This window comes from Astatotilapia calliptera, chromosome 7, assembly GCF_964374335.1.
Source record: "Astatotilapia calliptera chromosome 7, fAstCal68.1, whole genome shotgun sequence".
NCBI classification, from domain to species: Eukaryota; Metazoa; Chordata; class Actinopteri; order Cichliformes; family Cichlidae; genus Astatotilapia; species Astatotilapia calliptera.
The window spans coordinates 38,269,330-38,293,630 of record NC_137428.1 but is presented as its reverse complement, the minus strand read 5'-3'; the positions used below and the strand labels follow the sequence as shown (position 1 = coordinate 38,293,630).

The 24,301-nt window shown below is 40.4% G+C and overlaps 1 protein-coding gene across 1 annotated transcript in view; it reads left to right on the top strand.

The window, feature by feature from the left end:
• Positions 1 to 23,476, top strand: part of dcc (DCC netrin 1 receptor) — a 355,407-nt gene extending 331,931 nt beyond the window's left edge. The window contains exon 29 of the mRNA XM_080303632.1: positions 14,512 to 23,476. Within this exon, the coding sequence (XP_080159758.1) occupies positions 14,512 to 14,601 (90 nt within the window). The 3' untranslated portion in view covers positions 14,602 to 23,476. The remainder of the gene's footprint in view (positions 1 to 14,511) is intronic.
• The last annotated feature ends 825 nt before the right edge of the window (positions 23,477 to 24,301 follow it).

Below are 24,301 nucleotides of genomic sequence, written 5' to 3'. Positions count from 1 at the left end.
GTTATAACAATGACAAACCCTGGTTTACTCCTAAACTCAAAAAGCTGTGGCTGGAAAAGAGTAAGGCGTTCAGAAGCGGAGACAGGGACTGCTACAGAGAGGCCAAGTACAGGTTCACTAAAGAAGTGGACATTGCTAAACATCAGCACTCTGAGAAGATGCAGCAGCAGATCTCAGAGAATGACTCGGCCTCTGTGTGGAAAGGTTTTAGGAATATCACAAACTACAAGCCTAAAACCCCCCACTCCACTGATGACTTGCTCTTAGCCAACACCCTTAACGACTTCTACTGCCGTTTTGACGAGCCATCAGGCAGCCTTCACACCTCCAACGGCCCCAACAATAGAGACACTTTGGACACTAATTCCCCCACCTCTCCCCCCTCCATAGAGCCATCACCACCTTCAAACCGTTCACCTACAACACCCCCCTCCTCACCCCACACAAAAGAGGATTTCACACCACTTCCTCCCACCACAACTCTTCATATTCATGAAGCAGATGTGAGGAAGCAGTTTAAGAACCTGAATGCTCGGAAAGCTCCCGGCCCAGACGGTGTGTCTCCTGCCACCCTCAGACACTGTGCAAACGAGCTGGCCCCAGTGTTTTCTGGCATTTTCAACTCCTCACTGCAGGCATGTCATGTGCCTGCCTGCTTCAAGTCCTCCACCATAATCCCTGTCCCCAAGAAACCTAGGATCACTGGACTAAATGACTATAGACCCGTGGCTCTGACATCTGTGGTCATCAAGTCTTTTGAGCGCCTAGTTCTCTCCCATCTCAGGACCCTCACGGCCCCCCTCCTGGACCCCCTGCAGTTTGCATATAGAGCCAACAGGTCTGTAGACGACGCCATCAACATGGCCCTACACTTCATCCTGCAGCATCTGGACTCCCCAGGAACCTACGCCAGGATCCTGTTTGTGGACTTCAGCTCTGCCTTCAACACCATCCTTCCAGACCATCTCCGAGGCAAGCTTTCCCAGATGAATGTGCCTGATCCCATCTGCCGGTGGATCACTGACTTCCTGACGGACAGGAAGCAGCATGTGAGGCTGGGAAAGAATGTCTCGGACTCCCGGACCATCAGCACCGGCTCCCCTCAGGGCTGTGTTCTTTCTCCTCTGCTCTTCTCCCTGTACACCAACTGCTGCACCTCCACCCACCAGTCTGTCAAGCTAATCAAGTTTGCAGATGACACCACCGTTATTGGACTCATCTCGGACGGGGACGAGTCTGCCTACAGGAGGGAGGTTGAACGTCTGGTGTCCTGGTGCAGCCACAACAACCTGGTGCTGAATGCCCAGAAGACAGTGGAGATTATTGTGGACTTCAGGAAGCACACAGCTCCACTCCCCCCCATCATCCTGACTGACACCCCCATCACCTCTGTGGACTCATTCCGCTTCCTGGGTACCACCATCACCCAGGACCTGAAGTGGGAGCCCACCATCACCTCCGTCATCAAGAAAGCCCAGCAGAGGATGTACTTCCTGAGGCAGCTGAAGAAATTCAACCTGCCAACACAGACGATGATGCAGTTCTACACTGCAATCATCGAGTCCATCCTCACCTCCTCCATCACCGTGTGGTACGCTGGAGCTACTATCAGGGACAAACAGAGACTGCAGCGTGTTGTGCGCTCTGCTGAGAAGGTGATTGGCTGCAGACTCCCATCTTTGCAGGACCTGTACACCTCCAGGACATTGCGGCGTGCAGCTCGGATTTCAGCTGACCCTTCTCACCCTGGACACAGTCTGTTTGACCTGCTCCCCTCAGGCAGGAGGCTCCGGTCCATTCGCACCAGAACCTCTCGCCATAAGAACAGTTTCTTCCCCTCTGCTGTTGGACACATGAACAATAACCGTATGACTGTTCCCACCACTAACACATGACCCTACGCTGTGTTCACTGCATCATTCCATGTTTGGCACTGATCACCACCTGCACTCATGTATATATCTTTCAACGTAGCACTCTTAATTCTTATTCTCATGTATATATCTCATGTATAGCTCATGCACATATCTTTCTACGTAGCACTTTTAATTCTTATCCCTACTTTTATTTTTTTCCATGTCTATTTAAGTGCTATTTATGACACTATGTTTGCACTGAAGCACCGCAGCAATTTCCTAATGTTGTAAACCTGCTCAACATTTGGCAATAAACCCCATTCTGATTCTGATTCTGATTCTGATAACCAGAAACGTGTTGTAAAACCAAGGCACACAGAAAGAAAAATAGAACGTAAGGTTCACAGAGGTTGGAATAAACAGACATTCTCACACAGGTGGAGATTTGTCACTACACCTGTTTCCTTCCCTCCAGCGTGTCGGTGGCCTTTCAGCTGTGGAATAAAACAGTGTTCATTAGTGAGTGAAACTGACGAGGGGGGGGGGAGAGAAATGGAAGGGGAAAAGAAGAAGAGCAGGGGAAAAGGAAAGAGAGAGCCTCTGTGAGAAATGGGTGTAATAACAGAAAATAGAGGAGAAAATAGAAGAATATAAAAGCAAGCAGGGGTTTATGGTGAGGTTGAGGTGGTAAAGGAAGAAAGAGGGTGAAGGAAGTTAGATGGAGGATATATTAGGAAAGTGAAAGAAGGGGCAAAGAAAGGCTTAAAGGGCATGAAATGAAAAATACAATGGTGGAGGCATTCGAATGAGGAAAGGATAATTGTCAGAGAAAGAGGGAGTAATAAGAGATAAAGGGGTGACAGGGAGGAAGAGAAATTAAAATTGAGTAAACAGAACAGCAAGGAGAAGGTGGACTTGGAAGAGAAAATGGGGTTGAAGGAGGGCACAAAGGAGGAAAAGGAGAAAGAAGATGACTAAAATCACAGTACAGGATGAGAAAGGAGAGGTAGATGAAGGAGAAGTTATAGAGAGAGACTCGGGAGTAAGCATGGTGACAGATGGGGAGGCTGATGGAGAGGAGAAGAGTGAAGGAAGGAAGGGAAGAGGAGAAGCAGAAAGATAAATGACAAGAGATGATGTGGAGAGACGTTGGACGTCGGGACTTGTTAAATATTCATATGTGACTCAAAGACAATAGGACAGGAATGGGGAGGGGGGGGTTTCCACAGCAACAGGAAAAGAGGAGAGAGGCCAGAGGAAGAAAAGAGGAGAAGAGAGGAGAGAGAGGTGAGGGAGGTAAAATGAAGGAAAGATTAGAAGACCAGGAGAAAAGAGGACAATATGTGGAAGGGAGGGGGACAGGGGAAAGAGATGGTTACCACGACAACAAGGGGAGAGGGATGCTGTAATAAGGGAAGGGAGAAGCAGGACAGAGAAAAGGAGAGAAGTTGGGAGGTTATAGAGGAAAGGAAATAAAGACTGGATGATAAAGATGAGAGCAAATCAGCAGAGAAGCTGATAAGGACGAGTGGAGAAAATGAATTGGAAGTATGGGAGGAAGGGAGGGTGGGATAGAGAGAGGGAGGGAGAGGTCTTAAAGGTCAGCAGGTCTGTCCCTTCATCTGCTGCTCTATCTCTGTAATTGATCTAGTCTTTTCCCATCAGCCCCCTGGCCTATCCATCAAACACACACACACACACACACACACACACACACACACACACACACACACACACACACACACACACACACACACACACACACACACACACAGCTAGTTAATAGACTGTGACACAGGGTGAGTGACTAATGTCAGTACAGCACAATGGTGCTTTTATTATATTGTTATACCTGCAAACTATCATAGAAAGAAGGGGAGCAGAATTAAATTGGACTTCTATAATGTTTTTGGCCTCAAGCACATTTTTCTATTGAAAACACAACTCCTAGAAAAATAAGCCCGCATCATTCTTTAAATCAGCTATACATAATTTGGTTTTAAGGTATTTTCAGCAGCGTGTTGTTTCTTCTACAGTGACATAGATGTGTGGCTGTATGGCTCTGTTCGAGCAACTCTCCAGCCTTCCATGTGTGTATATTTAAATCCTGAGGCAGGCAGAGCAGCACCAAGCGGGCATCAATGAAAAGAGACATTGTATTAAATCAGAATCAGCAAGAAGGGGAAAAGTGGCTTGTACTAAAAGCAACAATGGTAGCCAGAAGCAGCTTAAATAGTGTTTGTGATTTACCAATTAAAATCAGCTGAGCCATCAGCCATGAGACTGACCTTCTGGATTGCCAGACCTATTGCCAGGCTTTTTGTATATACCCACAATGTGTAAGATACTAACAAGATAATTACTATATCTGGAAAAATATGAAAATTGAATTTCGACTTCCCATTCCTGAGAACTGGATCTAAAACAAATATTCTGTTTTTCTTTTTATATATTCATTCTGATATCTGATTCTGATATTGTCTTTTCAAAAGTATTAACAACTTTGCTGTCATAATTTGGGTTATATTATTATTTCCTTAGAGGCAAAGATCACTGCAAATCTGTACCAAGCTTTGATGATGATGAAGATGATGAAGATGCCCTGTTACAGGATGACAACGCTTCTATGCATAAAACACCTGGGCTTACTGAATCATTTGATGCAGGTGCTGTGACCTTCATTATCACTGGATTGCAATCCAAATGAAACACCTATAGGATATTTTAAATCAACTTGTTAGAGTTTTCCTCCAAGATCATCATCAAAACTTAACATGAGGGGAATCTTTAGAAAAAAAAGTGCCAGGACTAGGAGAATCAAGGCATATTTAAGCTTTTCTAGTGCTAGAACTGATTTTGACCTCCCTGAAAAAACCCCGTTCACAGCAGTGCTTCTCTGCTGGGTGCCTGTCAGTGCAAGAGAAACCATAGAAAAAACTAAAGGCTAAGAATTCCAGCGTACCCCAAGATATTAGGATGAAAACACCTTACTAAGACACTTCATGCTGGTATTTCCTCAAATTTGTCTCCAGGAACTAAATGGAATTCAGTGAAATGTTTGTTGAAGTGACAGGAACAGGACTCTTTGTACCTTTGTATATGTGTCTGTGCTGGCCTCAGTGTGATCTGGACAGCAGGCCGCAGATGGTCCATGGACATCAAAATGAACCAAGTGGCCTCTAACCTCAACCATCAAAGACATCCTCAGACTCCTTATTCTTCGAGTTTTATTCACTCTGAGTGTAGAGTTCGGAATTTTAGACTTTCTGAAAGTCGGAAACGCTTACTGAACATATACATTACTATCAACTCACTGAAGTGACATCTTATCCCCACTTCTTCCTGTTTGAGCATCTCTGCTTCTATTCATATAAAAAAAATGATAGAAAGAAGTAGACAAATCAAGATCTACAGAAAGTAACACTTTCCCAGGCTACCACCTGGGGCCCGTTCTTCGTACCTCGCTAAGTAAGTTAGCTGGATTAGATTGTTGACGATTTCGCGTGATCTTGGATCGTTCGGTTCCCCGAAGCTCATCCGGGACTTGCTGCCATAGCAACAGAGCCGTAAGCGTAAACCTGCTCGGGAGCAGGTTTACTTTATGTAAACAGGATTAGATCGCGGCCACGCAGGTATGTCCGCTTCATTTATACGAAAGCAACAGCGATATTCCACCACTGTTTCACCATAAATAAATATTATCAATGTAACTAAAGATAATGCAGCACTTGATCCTTTTATTGATGTCACACAGATACATACAGGTCATTTCCTAAAAAAGGGAAATGTACTATTAACATTCTATTACATGTATGTGATTATTACAGATGTAATTCATATTTCAGAGTAGTAATTGCAAATTACTTTGTGTAATCAAGATGAGAGACCACGGCTATAAAAGCGAAGGTGGATTTGGGAAGTCTGTCGCAGCCATGTCCTGTCCGTATACGCGAGCCACCCATTGCGGAAGGTGCAAGATTGATAAGGAGAGTCCTCAGAATTCAGCGTATATTGCGGGATAGACAGGATCCTTTAGCTCAGCGCGACAGTGTGCTCATTGAGAGATATCGATATTCCCGTGAGGGTATTATTTACTTAACCAACTTGTTGACGAGGGGGTGCAGGACCACCACCTGTCTTTTTTTCCTCTGCCCTTTTCTTGGTTGCTGTTATGAACAAACAAACAGATTATTTCAGGGTCTCTTTCCTAGAGACGAAAAGCAGTATAAGTGATAAATATTACCATTCTGTAGCATATTCTTATATTCCACTTTTACTTGTTCCCATGTTCTAGTGGGTCCTGTTGTGGCTCTAATGTGTAAGGGGATATAATATAACATAATATAATGTAATATAATATTGGATAATATAGTGTAATACAATAAATTTACCCTACCGCCTACTGGTGTTGGCCAGAGGGGCCGATGGCGCGATATGGCAGCCTGGCTTCTGTCAGTCTGCCCCAGGGCAGCTGTGGCTACAACTGTAGCTGCCTCCACCAGTGTGTGAATGTGAGAGTGAATGAATAGTGGTATTGTAAAGCGCTTTGGGTGCCTTGAAAAGCGCTATATCAATCCACTCCATTATTATTGTTATTATTAAATTACTTACGAGTTTAATTTGTCAGCAACTTTCTGCCAGCCCTCTCTCCTTGCTTTTGCAGCCTTTGCAGTGTTCCCTTGCGTTCTGATTAAACTCTGAAACTCCTGAAATCCCTCAATCAAGAGTTCTTGCTCTGCTGCCGAAAAATACCGAGCGCGCTCCTTCGACATTTTCGCCGACCAATCAGAGGGTTGCCGATCAATGTTTCTACTATCGATGCGTAGCCCCTTTTACGACACCCAGTGATCTCACATTACTTCATCCAGCTGTACTAATCGTCAACAGCAGGTGTGTTCGGAGAACCGGATTAGCGAGCTCACGGTTAGCGCGATGATTTGGTCTTGGATGTGTCATTTGATCTTGGATGTAGTAAGCGACGTACGAAGAACAGGCCCCTGGCCTTAAATATTCCCAACACATTTTTACCTTCTAACACCTGCCCAGCATGTTATTGTGGACTTTTTATCCATGAAATGAAAATGATTTGCAAATGCTATAAACACATATTTTATTCAAAATAGGGGACAGAAACGATATCCAGTGTTTAAACAGAGAAAAGAGAAATATTAGCTCATGTAATTTCAGTATCTCTGGTAACATGTCATCTTGACCCTATGCCTACAGGGCGAACCATTTCTCACTCATCATCGATAACTCCACAGTTTTCCCTTCTTCTCAGGTTAAGAGCCTTGGTGTCACATTAGACAGTTCATTTTCCTACAAGTCTCACATCAGTAATCTCACCCGTTCTGCCTATTTCCATCTACGCAACATTAACAGATTACGTCCTTCTCTTTCCACACAGTCCACGTCCATTCTTGTCCACGGTCTTGTTACCTCCCGTATTGACTACTGCAATTGTCTTTTGCATGGTCTCCCCCAAAAATCCCTCCATAAGCTTCAACTGGTTCACAACTCTGCTGCTCGGATTATCACCAGAACCCCGTCCTACCAGCACATCACCCCTGTTCTTCAGGAACTTCACTTCTTCTGCTCACCTTCAAGGCCATTCATAACCTCGCACCTCCTTACGTTTCTGACCTGTTAAGCACTACCTTTCCTGCCCGCTCACTTCGATCTTCTTCTGTCCAGCTTGTTGTGCCTTATTTTGGCCTCACCACCACAGGAAGCAGAGCTTTTAGCTGCTCTGCTCCCAGGCTGTGGAGCTCTACCACCAGATATAAGAAACATTGGTTCTCTCCCCCAGTTTAAATCTCAACTCAAAACCCATCAGTTCAAATCTGTATATTCACTGTTTGTTAATTATATCCTGTGCTTTTGTTTTATTGTTCTTCATTGTGTCATTGTTATATTATGTGTTTTTATCTATTGTACAGTGTCCTTGGGTGACTTGAAAGGCGCTTTATAAATAAAATGTATTATTATTATTATTATTATTATTATTATTATTATTATTATTATTATTATTATTGTTGTTGTATTATGTGTATGTGTTAGTCCCCGTAGGGAAATTACTCCTCTGCATTTAACCCATTCACCCATTATTATTATTAAAGCATCTCTTCATCCTAAATAGCTCATGTTTTGACACTTTGCTCATCCAGCTGGCCACAGAACAACCTCACCAGGCAGTTATTGGGTGTAAACATTTAGTAGCATCTAATCTCAATGCAAATATAAGTATATGCAGTCCAGGCTTTTTGAATTTGTCCTTCACAATCTGTTCATAATCACTCCCAATTCACTATAATGCAATGCATCTTGCTTTACAGATGCCACAATGGGCATGAAAGCTGATGGTGAAGGTGCAAAATGATTAAAAGAAAACTTCTTGATTTGCTTCTGACTGTTGAGTGAACTATTTAATGTCCTGTGGGGAGAGAAAATAAGTCAACAAAGAGGTGATACCACTCAGACCCACATTTTCTTACTAACAGCTTATTCAGTATTTCTGGCATTTGTTCAATGCAGCAGAAAGTCTGTCGATCAGTCCCTTTGTATTCAGCTCTGTTAAATGGCACCACGCCTCTTTGCATCTTTATGTCTCCTCCAAGTCGCTCAGAACTATGAGACATTTAACGTGTTACGCATTTCATTGCTAACTTGTAGGAAAGAAAGAGTGGGATACTTGGACAGATGGAGACACGTAACCACATTTATCTAAGTTAGTGTGAAACAAGGTTTGCATGTGCTCTGCTTGCTCTGCTGTGTCGGGATGAATCCCTGACAGAGCACAGAGGAGTTTCATTCAAGGTCAACAGGATATCAGAGGGAAACATAGAGTATCGATGGGCATTTTATCCCATCGATGAAGCATTTACTGACTCGTTGAAACTGCTGTTACAGGTCAACAAATGAGATCAAAAGGTCACTGGGTTTTTTAAGGATTTTTTTACACCCGCTTGTGATTTATATAGAAGAATTTTCTGCCCATGTGAAGTGGGCAATCTACAGCAGTGTGGAGTTCTGAGATGAGCTTTTCTCATTTGAAATAAAAGTGGAAGGCCACAAGGTCACACTCCCCATGTGTTACACTGACAAAAGACAACCTTACAAGTGCAGTGTGTCCTTCCTTTTCCTTAATGTGAATCCACAACAGGTCTTTATGTCTAGAGCGAGCAAGAGAGATTTATGTCACCTGCTCAACAGCTATGAAGGAGAGATTAAAAATGAACAGAACCTGGTGAAGGAGGTTTTTTAAGCCTGTTTTTACAAAAAAAACATAATTTAAATGCTAATTTTAACCAAAATGTGTTTTAAATTAGATGGAAAATTGTCTTCAGGGGAAGCTACATGAGCCACTAGATTAAATTATACTGGCAGACATACATGCCAAAGTGCATATAAAGGACAATGTAGAACAATAGACAATAGAAAAATGGGCCTGGTAGAAGCCAAGAGTATTACAAGGTGAAGTAGCATTGGATATCTCCCAAATTATCTGGAGAAACTAAAACAATGCATGAATAAACTAAAAGTATCCTAAAGTATTCATTGATTGGGCTCATAATTAGCATTATTGGCATGCTGCATTCAGTATAATTTGAAAGAACAGTTTATCATGTTTTTCAAATCATTAAAAACAGTTTTAGACACCAATTTATTGTCTGAGTTGAACAACAAGAGACATATTTTGCATATTGAGTAAATTTGATCAACAGAACTGGGCTTGATCTTTCCTTTTCCGTCCTGGAGGGTCCTTCTACTTGGATCAAGCTTGTCATAGTTATTAAATGCCATTATGAAGACGAAGGTTGCCAAGCTTGGCACAGTCAGTACAGCAAAATCCATGATATAGCATAATTTTTGTTACTGAATGGAAGGATACGATTTTAGAATTGTGGAAGTACTTTTTCAGATCTCTTTGAGGCATCTCGATGGGGACAGACTTAATGTATCTGAAAAATATCCCAAATATTTTTGCTATACAGGGAGCCTATACAGTAGATGTTCAGTTTGGCCAAATAGCAGCGCTGTTTTAACTCTTCAAATCAACATGAACACAGGAAAGTGTTTAAACAGAGATTATTAACACATTTATATGTAAACGCATATTAGCCGCCTAGCTTAATCGTTTCTGCTGATTAAGGACCTTGGACTGTACTTCATATGTTTTTTTGCTCACTGCCGACTTTTGGGCTTTAAATATATTATCTCCCCCTGCTGGCAATGCAACTTCTTCGTGCGTGTCCATTTGATTTTTTTTTTTTTCTAATTTCTTGATTAATCAGCGATTATGTAATTCTCTTCCTGAAATATTTCAGTTACCCTAAAAATGCAGGATGTAAAACAAAATGAAAAATATCCATCAGGATGAAATAAATCAGTAAAAACACAAGGAAGCATGCAAGGACTTTAACCATCAGTGGATGTATTCCAGTTGCCCAGCAGCTCCCTGAAGGGTTGTCTACACACGAAGCAATCCACTTGCCCTGCATTACTTTTAATCTGACAGGTGGTCACTAGCAGATATTGCAGGTTCTGGTTGCCTAGGTAACTCTGTGATGTATTTACTACTCAAAGGAAGCTGTGAGCTGTGTAGGAACAAATGTACAATGACATTTCACTTCACTAACTGAGAAGCAAGATTCTTTACACGTTTGGCACTGCAGCTAATACTACACAGTAATAATTTGTAAAGAAGTGAAATCTGTGAATATGATGCATCTTTTAAGTAAAACTAATCCAATCACATTTACTAACAAGTTACTTACATTTCAGTAGTGTGTATGATGTAACTGCATCAGTCGTTGGCATCGAAAGTTTTTTCAAGGGATGTTTGCTTGACCAACTTTCCCCTTCTCAGAATGCAACTAATGAAAGATAAAATAAAGGATATGAGATATTACGCAATGATAACTTAAATTATTTCAGTTTATTAAAAAAATAAACATTACTGCAGCTTTCAGTGTAAATCGAATTCTCTATGCTTTGAAAACTCTGACATTCTGATGTCACAGGACTGTCAGTTAGGTGGTAACTGGTATACAGACTGCTGCTGCTGCTGCTGGTTGATATTTCTTTACTGCTGTTGATGTTTTAAATGGGGGCGGTATAAAAAATCTATATATGACTGGAGGGGGTGTTATCTTGTCCCGAGGCAGAAAACCAGTCGAAAGCTGACCCAACATGATCCATCTGTTCAGGTTAAAAGCTTTAACTGAACCAAACTCATGAGAGATGTTTAACTGTAGACCAGCAGGATTGATTCCCCCCTCAAAACAGGATAGCAATAATAATTAAAAAATATTTTTTAACTTAATCTGTATTTTTAAATATTGCCCACAAAGACTAATATTTTACATTTTACAAAAAATCATTGCCATCATGTTTATATTTTACATTACGGTGCCAAACATCCAGATTAGCATCATCAGGGTTGCAGATGGGTCGTGGTTAGAGGAAATCAGCGGATAATCTGACTTTTAAACCAAAACATGAGCACAAAAGTATAAGTTAGTATATTAAATATAACTCATATTAAAGCATTACTATCAATAACGGTGTAACCCAAAGTTTTCTTTATTATTTTATTGTGCTTGTAAGTAAACCACTTTTTTGTGTGTGTGAACACACAAATCAAACTTTTTATTTTTCGTCAGTAAGAACTATCTCAAAATTTAAGTGTTCACCTTAATTAGTCCCAGAATGAGCAGATTTAAAGTGATTGTACAATTTTTTTCACACAATATGGCTGCTTTCGAAGCTTTGGTGTGTCATATGTGTTATTAATCTAATAAATGTTGAGAAAAATATTTGAGAAAGCTTTCAGATTCTGCATCAATATGACCGAACACAAGCCCACAAAGTTGGACACCACCTCTGTTAAGCAGACCTGGTCATTTCTCCAATATTGTACAGAATTAGAATTAACAGTAAATTGGAAGATGACAGTATAGTCGCATGTTAGCAGTTAAGGGGATGATTACCTGATCTGATATCTTTCAAAATGTGTGTGAACAAGCGCATGATGGCACAGACAACGACAATTTTTGAATACCTAATAAAAAGAGTGGTTGTTGGGGTTTTTTTGGCTGTGAAGGATTTTTAAACAGTCCTTGAGGATTTTCGACCCAGCAGTCCACTGACAGACTGACTGTGTGCAGCTGAAGGATTTTCAAGAGCATTGTTGTGCTCCACAGGAGGATCTGCAAGGTCACAAAGGAACCCCAAAAGTTTCTAAGAAACTAAAGTTCTCTATAACACAGAGGCTGATATTAACGTCAATGATTCCCCTGTCAGGGGAACAGAATGCACAACAATGGTGTGCATCACAGGGCTGGAAGGAGACAAAGAAATCTGTTGTCCATCTGCAGTTTGCTAAAGATTACATTGACTACTTGTATGTGGCTTAAGGGGGTCAATTCAGAAAGCCAAGCATATGCACTGGAGTTCTGCAGTCATATTTATATAGAGTCGCTGCCGTATAATGAAGGACTGACTGTGTACAACACTAATTCTTTACAAGTATATAAATTGAGGGTCTTGTACATTGACAACATTTTTCGATTAAAGTGTGAGAAATATCTCCACAGGGCCTTTATCGGTTTTCCACAGCACACTGAGGAGAATATTGAATTTTTTTTTTTCAGCTGCAAGGACAAACTCTGCATGAAGGCCACGCTCAATATAACACGCCGAGAATGTGTGTCTCAGAGAGACGAGCACTTGACTGTCACACACGCACACAGATGAAGGCACTTAAGTTGGCACACTGAGAGGTGACAGTTTGTATAGTCGGACAGAACAGGCCATTACACAGTGATCACACATTTGCAGGATATTTAAGTGAAGCCATTCACTCTATAAGTGTGCCGCATCCTTGGAAACACTTGCAGACCAGTGACAGCAACAACTCTAACACATTTGATGCAGTCGTCTCGGGGGAGAACTGTTAGCTAAGCTCATTATTGCTGGTTTTATTCTTGATTAAGCCCATTAACTAGAAATCCTGTGAACTTTGAATTCCTGTTGATCGCTGTCCAACTTTTTACTCTGATTTCCCTCCCTCAGGCAGCCATTGGTTCCACATCAGTCAGACTGCAGAGACTTGAAACCTGCTGCTGATAGATAATCCATCACAGTCAACACGGAGTCACCTTTTATTTTATTCAGTTATAAGTGCATATTGAAAAGTTTGCACTGCACTGCCAGGCAACAATAACTGAACTCTTGACAGAAACCAAATCAGACACGAGGTTCACTGTGATAGATTAGGTATTTGCAGCCACTTACGACACTGTGCAAGTTGACTCGCACAAAAATGAATGAATGCATCAAAGAGTGCAGAAGAAACACATTAAGCCTCTTAAAGGTATGGCTGGGGAAATGGTTTTCAGCAGTGAAAAAGGTGTGATTTATGTCCTTTCACAGCCTAAATGTGTAGCATTCCTGTTCTCAGAGAAAAGGTCCAAATAAGCTGACCTCTTGTTTGTTGTCTTAGTAAACTGATGGATTTACAATATTAGGTTTTGGAGCTAAATTAAGCCGTAATACGGCTGGCAGTTCAAGAAAATGGTTACATCCACAAGAAAATTGGTTGACAAGTGGATGATTTTCACATGTTTGGGTTTTACATAACTAGTGCTGAGTTGTCAGTCTGTAGCCCATATTCAGCCTCCCCATGAAGAGTGTGCTTTCAGGACATAGTTTTGTTTGTAATAAAACCCATAACGCCCCACAGAATGTCTTGCTTCCACGGCTGCTAACAGTGCTGTCAGCTGAAGTGACAATCACACTGGTGCTACCAAAGTGTGGCTCAGGAGTAGTTCAGCCATTTTTACAAGCATTTGTGAGCACATTGCATGCAAATTGCATGTATGCAAGAAACTAACACCAAACTGAAGTGTACTCAGTCACTGACATACTGTTAAAAAATACATATTTGTAACAGAGCAAAAAATAAAGTCCAGGATTATTTATCACCCAAATACTATCTTCATTATTAAGCATTTTTTAAATCAAGTTTGCTGAAACTGGAAAGCAGCATTTTTGTAAAAAGCTGCTTAACTTTCAGTAGGGTTGGTAGCTGCTTTGGATTGTAGGAGGTTAAGTTTTGATCTTTGGGTAATTAACTAAAGCCTAACTGTTTTCTGGTCTGTTGGCAGGCGATGATCATTAGGATGTTTGTTTATGAGAACATGAAGTGCAGAAGCCAGGACTGATTTGGTCACACTACCAACGAAGAAGCACATGTCTACAAAATATTTCAGTAGAATTTGGTGGTATGATCAAACTGATATCTGAACTCGTCACAACATGACTACTGAACGGCTTTCATACACAAGCTTGTGGTCAGTGCTAACAAGCACCTGAGCAACAATGCAGATATCCATCCTTAGTTATTTTGGAACTAGTTTGAGAGAAAAATACAGTGGATCGATCCTGGGGGGGCTTTGGTGTAGCCTCAAGCCTGAAATACATATGTTTGAATCTGCCTCATACATACTTACCCTCAGTGGTGGATCGGTTGGTTCACAATTATAGCTTGATAGCTTTTCTTTAAACTGTATCTACTGTATGTAGTTTTGACACACAATGGTCCATGATTTTATAAAGCTATTAAACTCTGTTTTATTTCTTTATATTTCAGATTTATGAGCAAGATGACCTGTCAGAGCAGATGGCCAGTCTAGAAGGGCTGATGCAGCAACTCAATGCCATAACAGGCTCCGCCTTCTAACATCTGAGCCCGGCCCGGCCCTGAATCACGGCCTAGTCTGGAACCCTTCTTCAAGCCTCGATGTCACCTGTTGTCTGGTCTTTCAAGGCACCAACAGGTCAATCTGGGTTTAAAGATGCCTCTGTGGAATCAGATCTCCGTTTGTGCTGGGTTAAGTCTGTTTGGTTTCTACTGGTCTTGGCTACTATCCACTGGGACCGGGATTGGAAAAAGGAAATTCGAAAGAGGATAAACACTACAGCACACAGCATCAAGAACAGGACCAGTGTTGAGGGGCGTCTTTAGGAGTTTAAACTGAAACCCCTTTAGACCCCTCAACCTCAAACACAAAACTAAAAAAACCCAATGCCTAGCGCCTCGACTTAATGAAACAGGGGGAAAGGATTATCACAAAAAAAGAAGACAAAATTACAAGATCCCTCCTGTTTCTCTTATTTGTGATATTTATTAGCATCCTTCTCCGCTGAGTTATCTTCAACTCAGTTACTGTGACTGTACCTCACTTATTTTTCATTATCGCCACTCCGTTTTGTCTTTTCTTTTTCTTTGGGTATTCCAACTTTGCGCATTTACGGGATGTGCATATGGTTTGAAAATGCAACACAAACCTAAGTGAGAAATGGAAAATACATCCTCAGCCACCAAAGTTTCAACAAAACTTTTTTTTTTCATGTGGATTCAAGGTTGTCTGTTATAACAGAGCGAGGTGATTCACTACGACATTTTTTCTCATCGTTTATCTTTTTCTGTCTTACACAAAACAGTATGATTTGACTGAAACACACATCACCCAAGCCCAAGATACCCTTCCACGTTCTGGGTCTTGAGATTAAAATTGTAAAGTCTGGTCTGAATCATCTGGATCTGGATTCTACTAACTTTTTCTTACAGGACTGTATAAAAACCTCTTTAGACTCCCACAGTTGGTTGCTGCTCCTGACCAAGCCTTTACTCTCCCTAACGCAGAAAATGTCCAGTATTTACCCACAAGGACTTGTGTCGTTGCCAAATTCTCATCTCTGAAAGCTTACTGTAACTTTTTTTTGCTAGTTGTTCAAGTCTGGCCTAAAAATGGACTTGAAGTGGGTGAAAAAGATACGATTTGAGGAACAAGGTGGAGCTGGTTTGAGATGATCAATTCCATTGTGGAACAAAGAAATGTCTCCGGTTGAAATACAGCAATTGTTCATGTCAAACGTATGTTCAGTCACTCTAAACATGTTAGTCGCAAAGTGCAGCATCGCCCCCCTGTTGTCTGGAGGACTAAAGAAGGGTTACAGTCTGTGAATATCAGTGCTGTTGGTCTTTGGGACACTAGTTCACGTGTTCACCAAAGATACATTTTGTAGGACACTCACTGAATCATGGTTATTCTATCAAAAACATAATAAGCACTACCAAAATCGAGAAAAGGGTAATTAAGTCATGATCATAAGACAACAGTTTTGACTCTGAGATCACAAAACAATAATTTTGTTTTCTGTCATTAAGTTGTATGCATAATTAGCTTCAAAGCAACCACAGCAGGGCGCTGTGTTGCTCTTGTCAAAAATGGAAGAAAAAGAGATTTGATGTTACCTTTATTATTAATGTTTTTATTGGGGTTGGAGATGATGGGGCAGCCACTGATGATGACTGATGAGACAGATCTCTGTCATTGTTTATTTTTTCACTGTGCCATTTTACAGTGTCTGGCTGGATGTGAGTGTGCTGTATCTGGGCTTGCTTTTGATGAATCCATATTTATTTTTCATGAGACAAACACGAGTGTACCTCTGCCGACCTTGATCAACCACCTGGAACAATGGCAAAACCGCCAGCTTCACTTAGAGTTTTCTTCAGGTGGTTCTGTTTTTATACAAAAAACGATAAGAGAAAATGTGACAAAAAGATCAACACAAATAATGCATAATCCACAAAGTATATTTTTACATTTGATGTCCTGTCAGAGCTGAGTTTTTTTAAGTCAGGTTTTTTTAACCACATTTCTGCAGAGAGCTACTTTAACCACAGTGAAATATGATAGCCTCCAGCCTTTGAACATGTCAGACATTTAGTTTAATTCAAAAATTCTTTGTTAACTGGTATAAAGAAGCCCTTTTGTGCCATTTGTAGTTTTAATAGAAGCCGTTTAAGAAAAGGTTGACTGAGGAAACAAATTGCAAAGAGGGAATTTAAACCTGAAGCAACTGCATTCAAGGTGTCCTCTGTAGCATCAGTGCAAAGCATATGTACCTCCCTGTTCTTTAAAACAACTGCATTTGCATTGACAGCAGGCCAGAGAACCTGATTTTGAAAATTTGATGGAGGTGAGATGGGTGGGGATGTTTTTGTTTCTCTTTCTGAAAGAGAAATCATATTTGTGAAAAGCGGCATTAGGACAGTGAAGAAGGTGTACACTGTAAAAAAAAAAAAAAATCCTAACAAATTGATCTGCGCTGGAGTTTTTGTGAAGGTCTCACTTCTTTCTTTGCTGCTGCAGCAATCTGTTTTTCTAAATATCACCCCCTCATTCTTGCAACATAATTGGAAGTATGTGGAACTACACCACCTGTAACAGTCACATTTGACCACCTGGCTAAACGACTGGTAAGGATAGTCATTTTGTCTGCCTGCAGAAAACCAGGAATTCAAAATGACAAATGATTCATTAATCAGTAGGGAGAAAAAAAAAAACAGGCAATCAGTATGCTCTGTATTTGACTCCATCACCCCAGTCTCCATATTGTAATTTACAGACCTTTATCTTTCTGTGATAAAAGGAAAAAGCCTGAGGGAGACAGAGAGAGGCAGAGCCATGAATTGATATTCAGGGGTGGTTTGTATGTGCGAGTTAGGGCACAGAGGAATGAGCCCGTGAATTCATTATAACGTAGTTTCAAATATTATGATTCAAGCTCACGCTCGCTGGGCCGTTACGCCGGCGGAGAAAAGTCCCGGGCACGGAAGGGATGGAAAGGTAACATCTCGGTAGTGCGAGCGCGGGTATGAAAAGCGAGCGAACGCTGGCAGACAGGCGGTGAGGGGATCAAACTCATCAGCCTGTTCTCGGAGAAAAATCCCCATTTCACTCTGCTCTTCCTCCCCTCCCCTCCTCTCTGCAGAGCAGAGCTTTGTAGAGACGGAACAATCCTGTGCTGTGGGGTCAGACTAAAATTTGATTATAAAAAAATAAGAAAATCAGATTCAACAATAAATTCTGAATCGAATGGCCTGTTGACACAAGGCATTTCAAAAAGGAAAGAAAAGAAGGAATGATTAAAGTTAACTGCTCTTACTGGTGAATTTGCACATTTTAGCCCATTAAATGTGAATCACATCTTCTTTTCCAATTATCATCCATCCAGCTGGACCTTTCTGGCAGACGTTTGTTTGTTTCATTTGTGAAAGTCAGCTTGCACACATTGTTTCCAGACCTTCGTATCACTGCCAACTTGTCAGGTTTTGATCCAGTGACTCAGATCATGTGTCAGTGGAAATGGAAGCAACTGCACAGGTTACTTTAAGTCAACTTACAGAACAGCTCTTAAATCAAAAAGTAAAAAAATAATTAAGTTGAGCAGTACTAGGAGTCTTTAAACTGGTGGATCCATCAGCCAGCCATCACACTTTGCATTTGAGCAACTTTATTTTAGTCAGTGTTGCAGAATTGATCTGTATTTCATAACTGTTTCTTCTGAGTTTCCTAGAAATGGCTTGTAATTTCAGCTGTTTCCGTAATAGACCACATGCAAAAGATAGACACTGAAGTTGTCTCTCGTTTTAAGTCATCACGCTCATCACTTAAGCCACTGTGATCTCAGTTTTTGAAAACAAGGAGCAGTAGGGATTCGCCACTACCTACAGCATGTGCTACTTTAATGTCTATTTACACTGAATTGGACCCAAACTTACAAAAATCAACACCAAGCTATATAAAACAAAATACAAAACTAGTGGCTGATTTCAAAACCTCTTTAGAAAAGCGTTTACTGAGGTTTTCAAGTGCGAAGTTGGGCAAAGGTCAGAGTTTGATGGCCATTAGAACAAAAAAAAGCAGGTTTAAGGCACTTAGTTTTCACTTTTCAACCTATAAGAAACATCCATCTTTTATGTCTACTCTTTGGTTTCCAACTGCCATTAGTTTTGTATATTTTCAATTCGTAGACCGCCCATAAGTCCAAATCAGGTCAAAGTGCTTGCTCAAATTATATTTTGACTAATCTGATCAAGAATACTTCAGTTACATAACGATGGGTTTGTCTCCAGATGTCTGTCTGATGCCCTGCTATACTTTATGCACAAGGTATCATGCCTACAAAAGCCCCTCCACTTTGAAGTCTCTACTATTTGAAATTCATAAACTTGAGCTGAAACCAATGGATGCCTGGAAGGAAGGAAATCAGTCTAAAAACTGATGCAGGATCTCGGAAATAATCAGTTGGGCTGAAACCTTTGAACGTTTTTAGGCACGAGCTAATTCATGAAACACCTGTACACTCTGTAGCGTTTACATAGGACATTTGGTAACTCTTAGAAGGAGAAATCAGTTGGACTCAGATAAAACACTTCAAAGTAGCATGGATAAGCAGCTGATTAAACCTTTAAATAGGTGTTTTTCCCCTCAGCTGTCAAAAATCCGACTTTATACCAATGATGTGACTTGAAATGTTCTTTAAAGAGAACACCTAACTTTTTTATCCTCAGTCATTCGCCTTCATGAGTTTTTGTCATCGTTGAGATAAATAAGACATTCTCTGTAGCTATACTTTTCACTTCAGTGTTATTTTTCTTTCTCCATATTTAGTCACTTTATTTGAAGTCTTTGTGAAATGTTAAAATGGGCTCTGTGTTATGTTAATTTGTTCCTCCTGTAAAGTCGACACACAGGGACCAGATGAGACGGGGCTGTTCTGCTGAGGACTTATCCCAAAAGCCCCGTGTCCCTTTAAAGGGAGAAACTAAAAAAGAAAAGTTGTTTTTGTTTGTTTTTTTACTTTGGCAGCGCAGATGCAGCCTTTCAGCACCTGCCGGGAAACACAGACACATCAGATGTACTACATCCAGTGATGGCAGGGATCGTCCTGTACTTGAAATATCAAAGCTTGGATCCACAGAACGGCAAACGTGTCTATCAAAATGTTCCAGTGCAAGATGCTGTACCCCCAAATGGCTCACTCGGTGACTCATAATGCAGAAAGCGTTCATCAAAACAAACCATTTCCTCTCAGACTCAACCTAAATGTCCTTTTATTTCAGCAACAAAGATCATTTTATGGAAATCCGCCTACTTAACTTAGAACAGTGTAATGACCAGATTTCTAAAAGAAGAATTAAATGAGCTGATTTTTCTTTCTCTTTTTTTTTTTTGCTTATTCAGAGATTTTTTTCCCTTCAGTAACCAAGCTTTAAGATCCACGGCCTTTGCTGTGCAGTGATGTTTGCCTTAATACCTGACAAATTACCTGTATTGGCTGACCTTTAGTTATAGGAACTAAGAAACTTGGGGGGAGAAATTCTACCTGTATTCTCCCAATACTTGCAAGGAAATTAGTTTAATTTACGTTATCGGCATGTAACAGCTGTAGGACCGTCCTGTACTCTACCTGTTTTTTCATTTTTCAGATTTCAGACTTATTTTACTTTACAACTTTTTTTTACTTTGTTTGCCTGGTTTCTGTTGATTTCTAGTGTGAAATCAGCTCTTTGAGAATTGACTATACAGTCATGACCAAAATCTTTGGCCATGACTGTAGGACTCTGATCCATATATAGAAAATACATCAATATTATTCAGGGGGACCAAAATGTCAGCATGTCTACACATCACGGTGGACCTAAAATTACATTAGATTGAGGCAGATAGGTTGGCCTCTAGTATTTGACTACAGACAATTGAAGCTCCCCTCCTGCAAATATCAGCTAGAGTGGAGGCATTGTCAGACTGTGGATGGGGACAAGTGGCAATTCTTTCTGATTCCAGGCTGCTTTAGCGCTATTTTAAGCTAAATCTCTTCCTAAAGTTTATTTTTATCTCTAAAGCCAACCAAACATAGGTTTAAAAAAATCTGTTTTTATGTTCCGGTTATATTTCAAATGTATCAACATTGTTATTTAGGTTAGAGGACTTGTTGACAGGCAAGAATATTGAGAGAGATTAAATGATGCAGACACTGTGACTGTGTGGACAACATGTTAAGAGCAAGCTTTTATTTGTGGCAGTTAGAATAAACGTCTACTTAAAGGGGACATAAATTTATCTGAATGTCAAATGTAAAGCTAAACCCTGTGATTTACTGTCAATGCGCAAAAAGATCCCAAATATTGCTTTATGAAATAGAGTTTCTTCATCTGATGCTGGAACAGCCTAAGAATCGCCATCATCTCAACGTCATCATCTTATTTTATCATTCAGTGCAACACAAAATGCCCAGTTTCACTTTTTCAAGTGTGAATTAAACAGTGCACAGGAATCTAAAAAGGAGACTAAGGACTGAAAAGGACCTTTTCTTCTTCAAGAGTCTGACCCCACCCTCACCCCATCTCCTAACAGCCAGAAGTTGGGTTTTTGCTTCGTGTGTATTTTACTGTGGAGAAAAACATTGCTGCAGCAGAACTACATTTTTAAAAAGCTCCTTTTTTTTTTACAGTGTACAGTTCCACTAGAGTAGAAGTAACTTTTTTATAATCAAATTTAATATATTATTACTATTATTACTTTATTTCGAGTGCTCTTTAAATCTATTATTTATAACCATGTGATATTTCTGCAAATGTGCATTTAGATTAGCAAAGAACAAAAATTAAAAAAGAGGACTGAAGCAGTGTTTTATTTTTCTTATTTTAGGTTACTGCCTTAAAAGGTTTCAGTATTTTTTTTTATATTGTTGCCTATTTACATTCCTTGACGAAGCATTCTGTTTGCCACCGTGATTCCTCGTTCCAAGGAGATGCAGTCACCTCCGATTTCTGTTTATTGTCAGTCCGAAATCTGGATGGCAGGGCTCCGATCGCATCTATGCAGTTCTTCTTCATAGTTACAGCAGACCCGCCGCAGGGTCACATTTAAGTTTTATTCTTTGCCCATTATTTGGAGCCAGGAAATCCAAATCTGGGGCAAAGAGAGAGGCACCTGAGTGGAGCTGACGTGAAGTGTGTTTCATCTTGAAGCTTGAGTTGAGCTGCAGGAAAGTGTTCACTACTAAATGGAGTAATTTGTAATTGGTTGTATGGCTCTCCATTCTTGAGCAGCAGCAAGAACAGAGCAGCTGGTACCGACAGCAGATATGACACTGGTCAATCCAGATACAGCATGGATTAAAGCTGCAGTGAAGGTGGGTTGCAAAGCAGCTTGCAGAGTGCAGTTATCATGGGCAGGACTTAACTTTGTGGTGTGCTGGAGTCAACACTAATCGTCTGACAGTAGTGCAAACGGTGCCTTTGGACAAACTCAGACATGATATATGATATATTTGACAATGGCATCTATAGAATAAAAATCTTTCACCTCAGTAACTGATTTTTTTCATGTGCTCACATTTTTATTCTTGTATTGACAATTTTTCTCTTTAAAAAAACTGACTATATCAAAAAACAAACCAGATGTTGGGTTACGTTAAGTGTTCACTCAGATATGTGTTTTACATACTCCTTATTTCAATTATAGTAGAACACTTTCAGATCCCCTTTATTTTTAAATGTATTTTTCTTCTTCCAGTAGGTATCATTGGGTTGGTTGATTACTCTGATTACTGATTACTCATCTGGAGACTGATACCTCACTATAACTATAAAAGATCATTGAATACTGACCAGCACTACTGGTCAAACTTTACATCTCTCTATTAAGGCAAATATGATGACTTCTTCTCATATGTCTGAGTGTCTCTGAATGCACCGCCACAAAGAATGTTCTAAATGCTTTCAGCTGCATTTCTGGATGACTTCAGCATATCTTTGCTCACAAAGGTGTCATTAAATGGCAGCCTGGAAGGCAGGAAATCAGAGTAAAAGCTGATGCTCTGCAGGAAAGAAAAACCAGTGCTCTTTGTAGTTAATGGACTAAAACCTGTGAAACACACCGGGAAGGTCCTGTACGAGTGAAGGCTCCTTGTGAACTAGTATAGTGTCAATTGTGTGAAACTCAGAAACACCAAGCAGACTTGATAAGGTGGAAACTGGCTCAGCTCACCTCCCACATTTCAAAGGGAAACTCGACTTCATTAACTTCTTTCTTTGGGCGCTTCACTCCTGTGTGGGACCCATTGAGGATCAAAAAAGGGACAAATTACACGGTGAAAAAAATAAAATAAGAAAAGGGAGGGTTAAATAATAGAAAAAATAAAGTTGGTCAGGGATGTGGTGACTAAGAGAGGTCTGGTGTCGTGTGAAACCATCTCCGTCAGCTCCATGGCAGACAGTTTGAGGCCAAAAGCTTACAAAAAGAAAATAATAGAGTAGAAAAAAACCCGAATGATGTGGACCTCATCTCTTCAGGGCGAAAGGGACCAAATTAAAACGACCCTTATCTCCTCTCACACAGACAATTACTTCATTTCCAGAACATCATTGTTGGACAGAGGAGCCGACAGATGGACGATTCAGAGTAAATACATTTAACTTCATCCTTTAAAAAAAAGTCCAAGACTCATTATAACCAAATTAGCTTAGTGACTGCAATATTTAAGAGTGTACATTTTGTTCATTTAAGTGAAGGGGGGAAAGTGGATGATGATGATGAAGACAAAGTAAAGCGAAGTTTCTATCCACAATGTTGTATACAATTGCTGGTTTTGTAATGCACTGTAGAACAGTCCCATGGTCCTTTTTTATAGAAATGTTATTTCAATGGTGCATTCTTTTTGTTTGATAAATAAAGTTTTGATACAAAAACAAACACCCTGTTAATGTGCCCGATTACTCACCACACAACCAAATGTGTGTATAATAGATGTTACGGAGACTTAAAAACCGAGTCACAACAAAATTAACTACAAAATTTCAGGGTGAGACTTCACCTTACTCAACCTGATGCATGAGGAAAGGCTGCATAGGACTCAAGGGGAGTCTGTCATAGCCCATTATACAGTTAGTGTCAGAATGATCCATCAGGCTATAGTTAGAAAGGAAATTGTCCTTAACTGGAATATGCTGAGGAAAACCTGTTGGGTTCAGCTGGCGGAAAAATCTGTGTTTTGTTGCTGCTGTCATCTTACAGAGCATCCTCCAGGGGATCCAGGACATCTTACAGTGTGTTGATGTGGTGACAGAGTTACGGCAACACTAAGTCAGGTCTCTCACTATCGGTTTTCACATTTTAGTACCCGTAAAGCATCCTTTGGCATCACATTTAAGCTTTTTTGTTTTTTTCCCAGCATGCAGGATTAATGTTGTGAAGGTACGTATTTTAATCCCAACCTCGATCTTTTCCTACACTTATTCACAGAGTGAGAGGGGAAGTAGACAGCTTAAAATGTGACACAAACCAATAGAGGTCGAGTGAAACAGTAATTCAGGCTGTGAATTTGATTCCATGCCAGGCCACTCAGGCTAAACCTGTGTGTTATTTAAGGCTGTTTAAGGAATTTACTTCATATTATTCACTTGATATTATTGGCTGTCTAGTATTGAAAAAAGTGCTGTTAGTCTGCCGGTTGTCTGTTTTTGACCAATTTATTAAACTCAAAATAATAGTAAATGGAGGTCAGACGCAGAGTCTGCA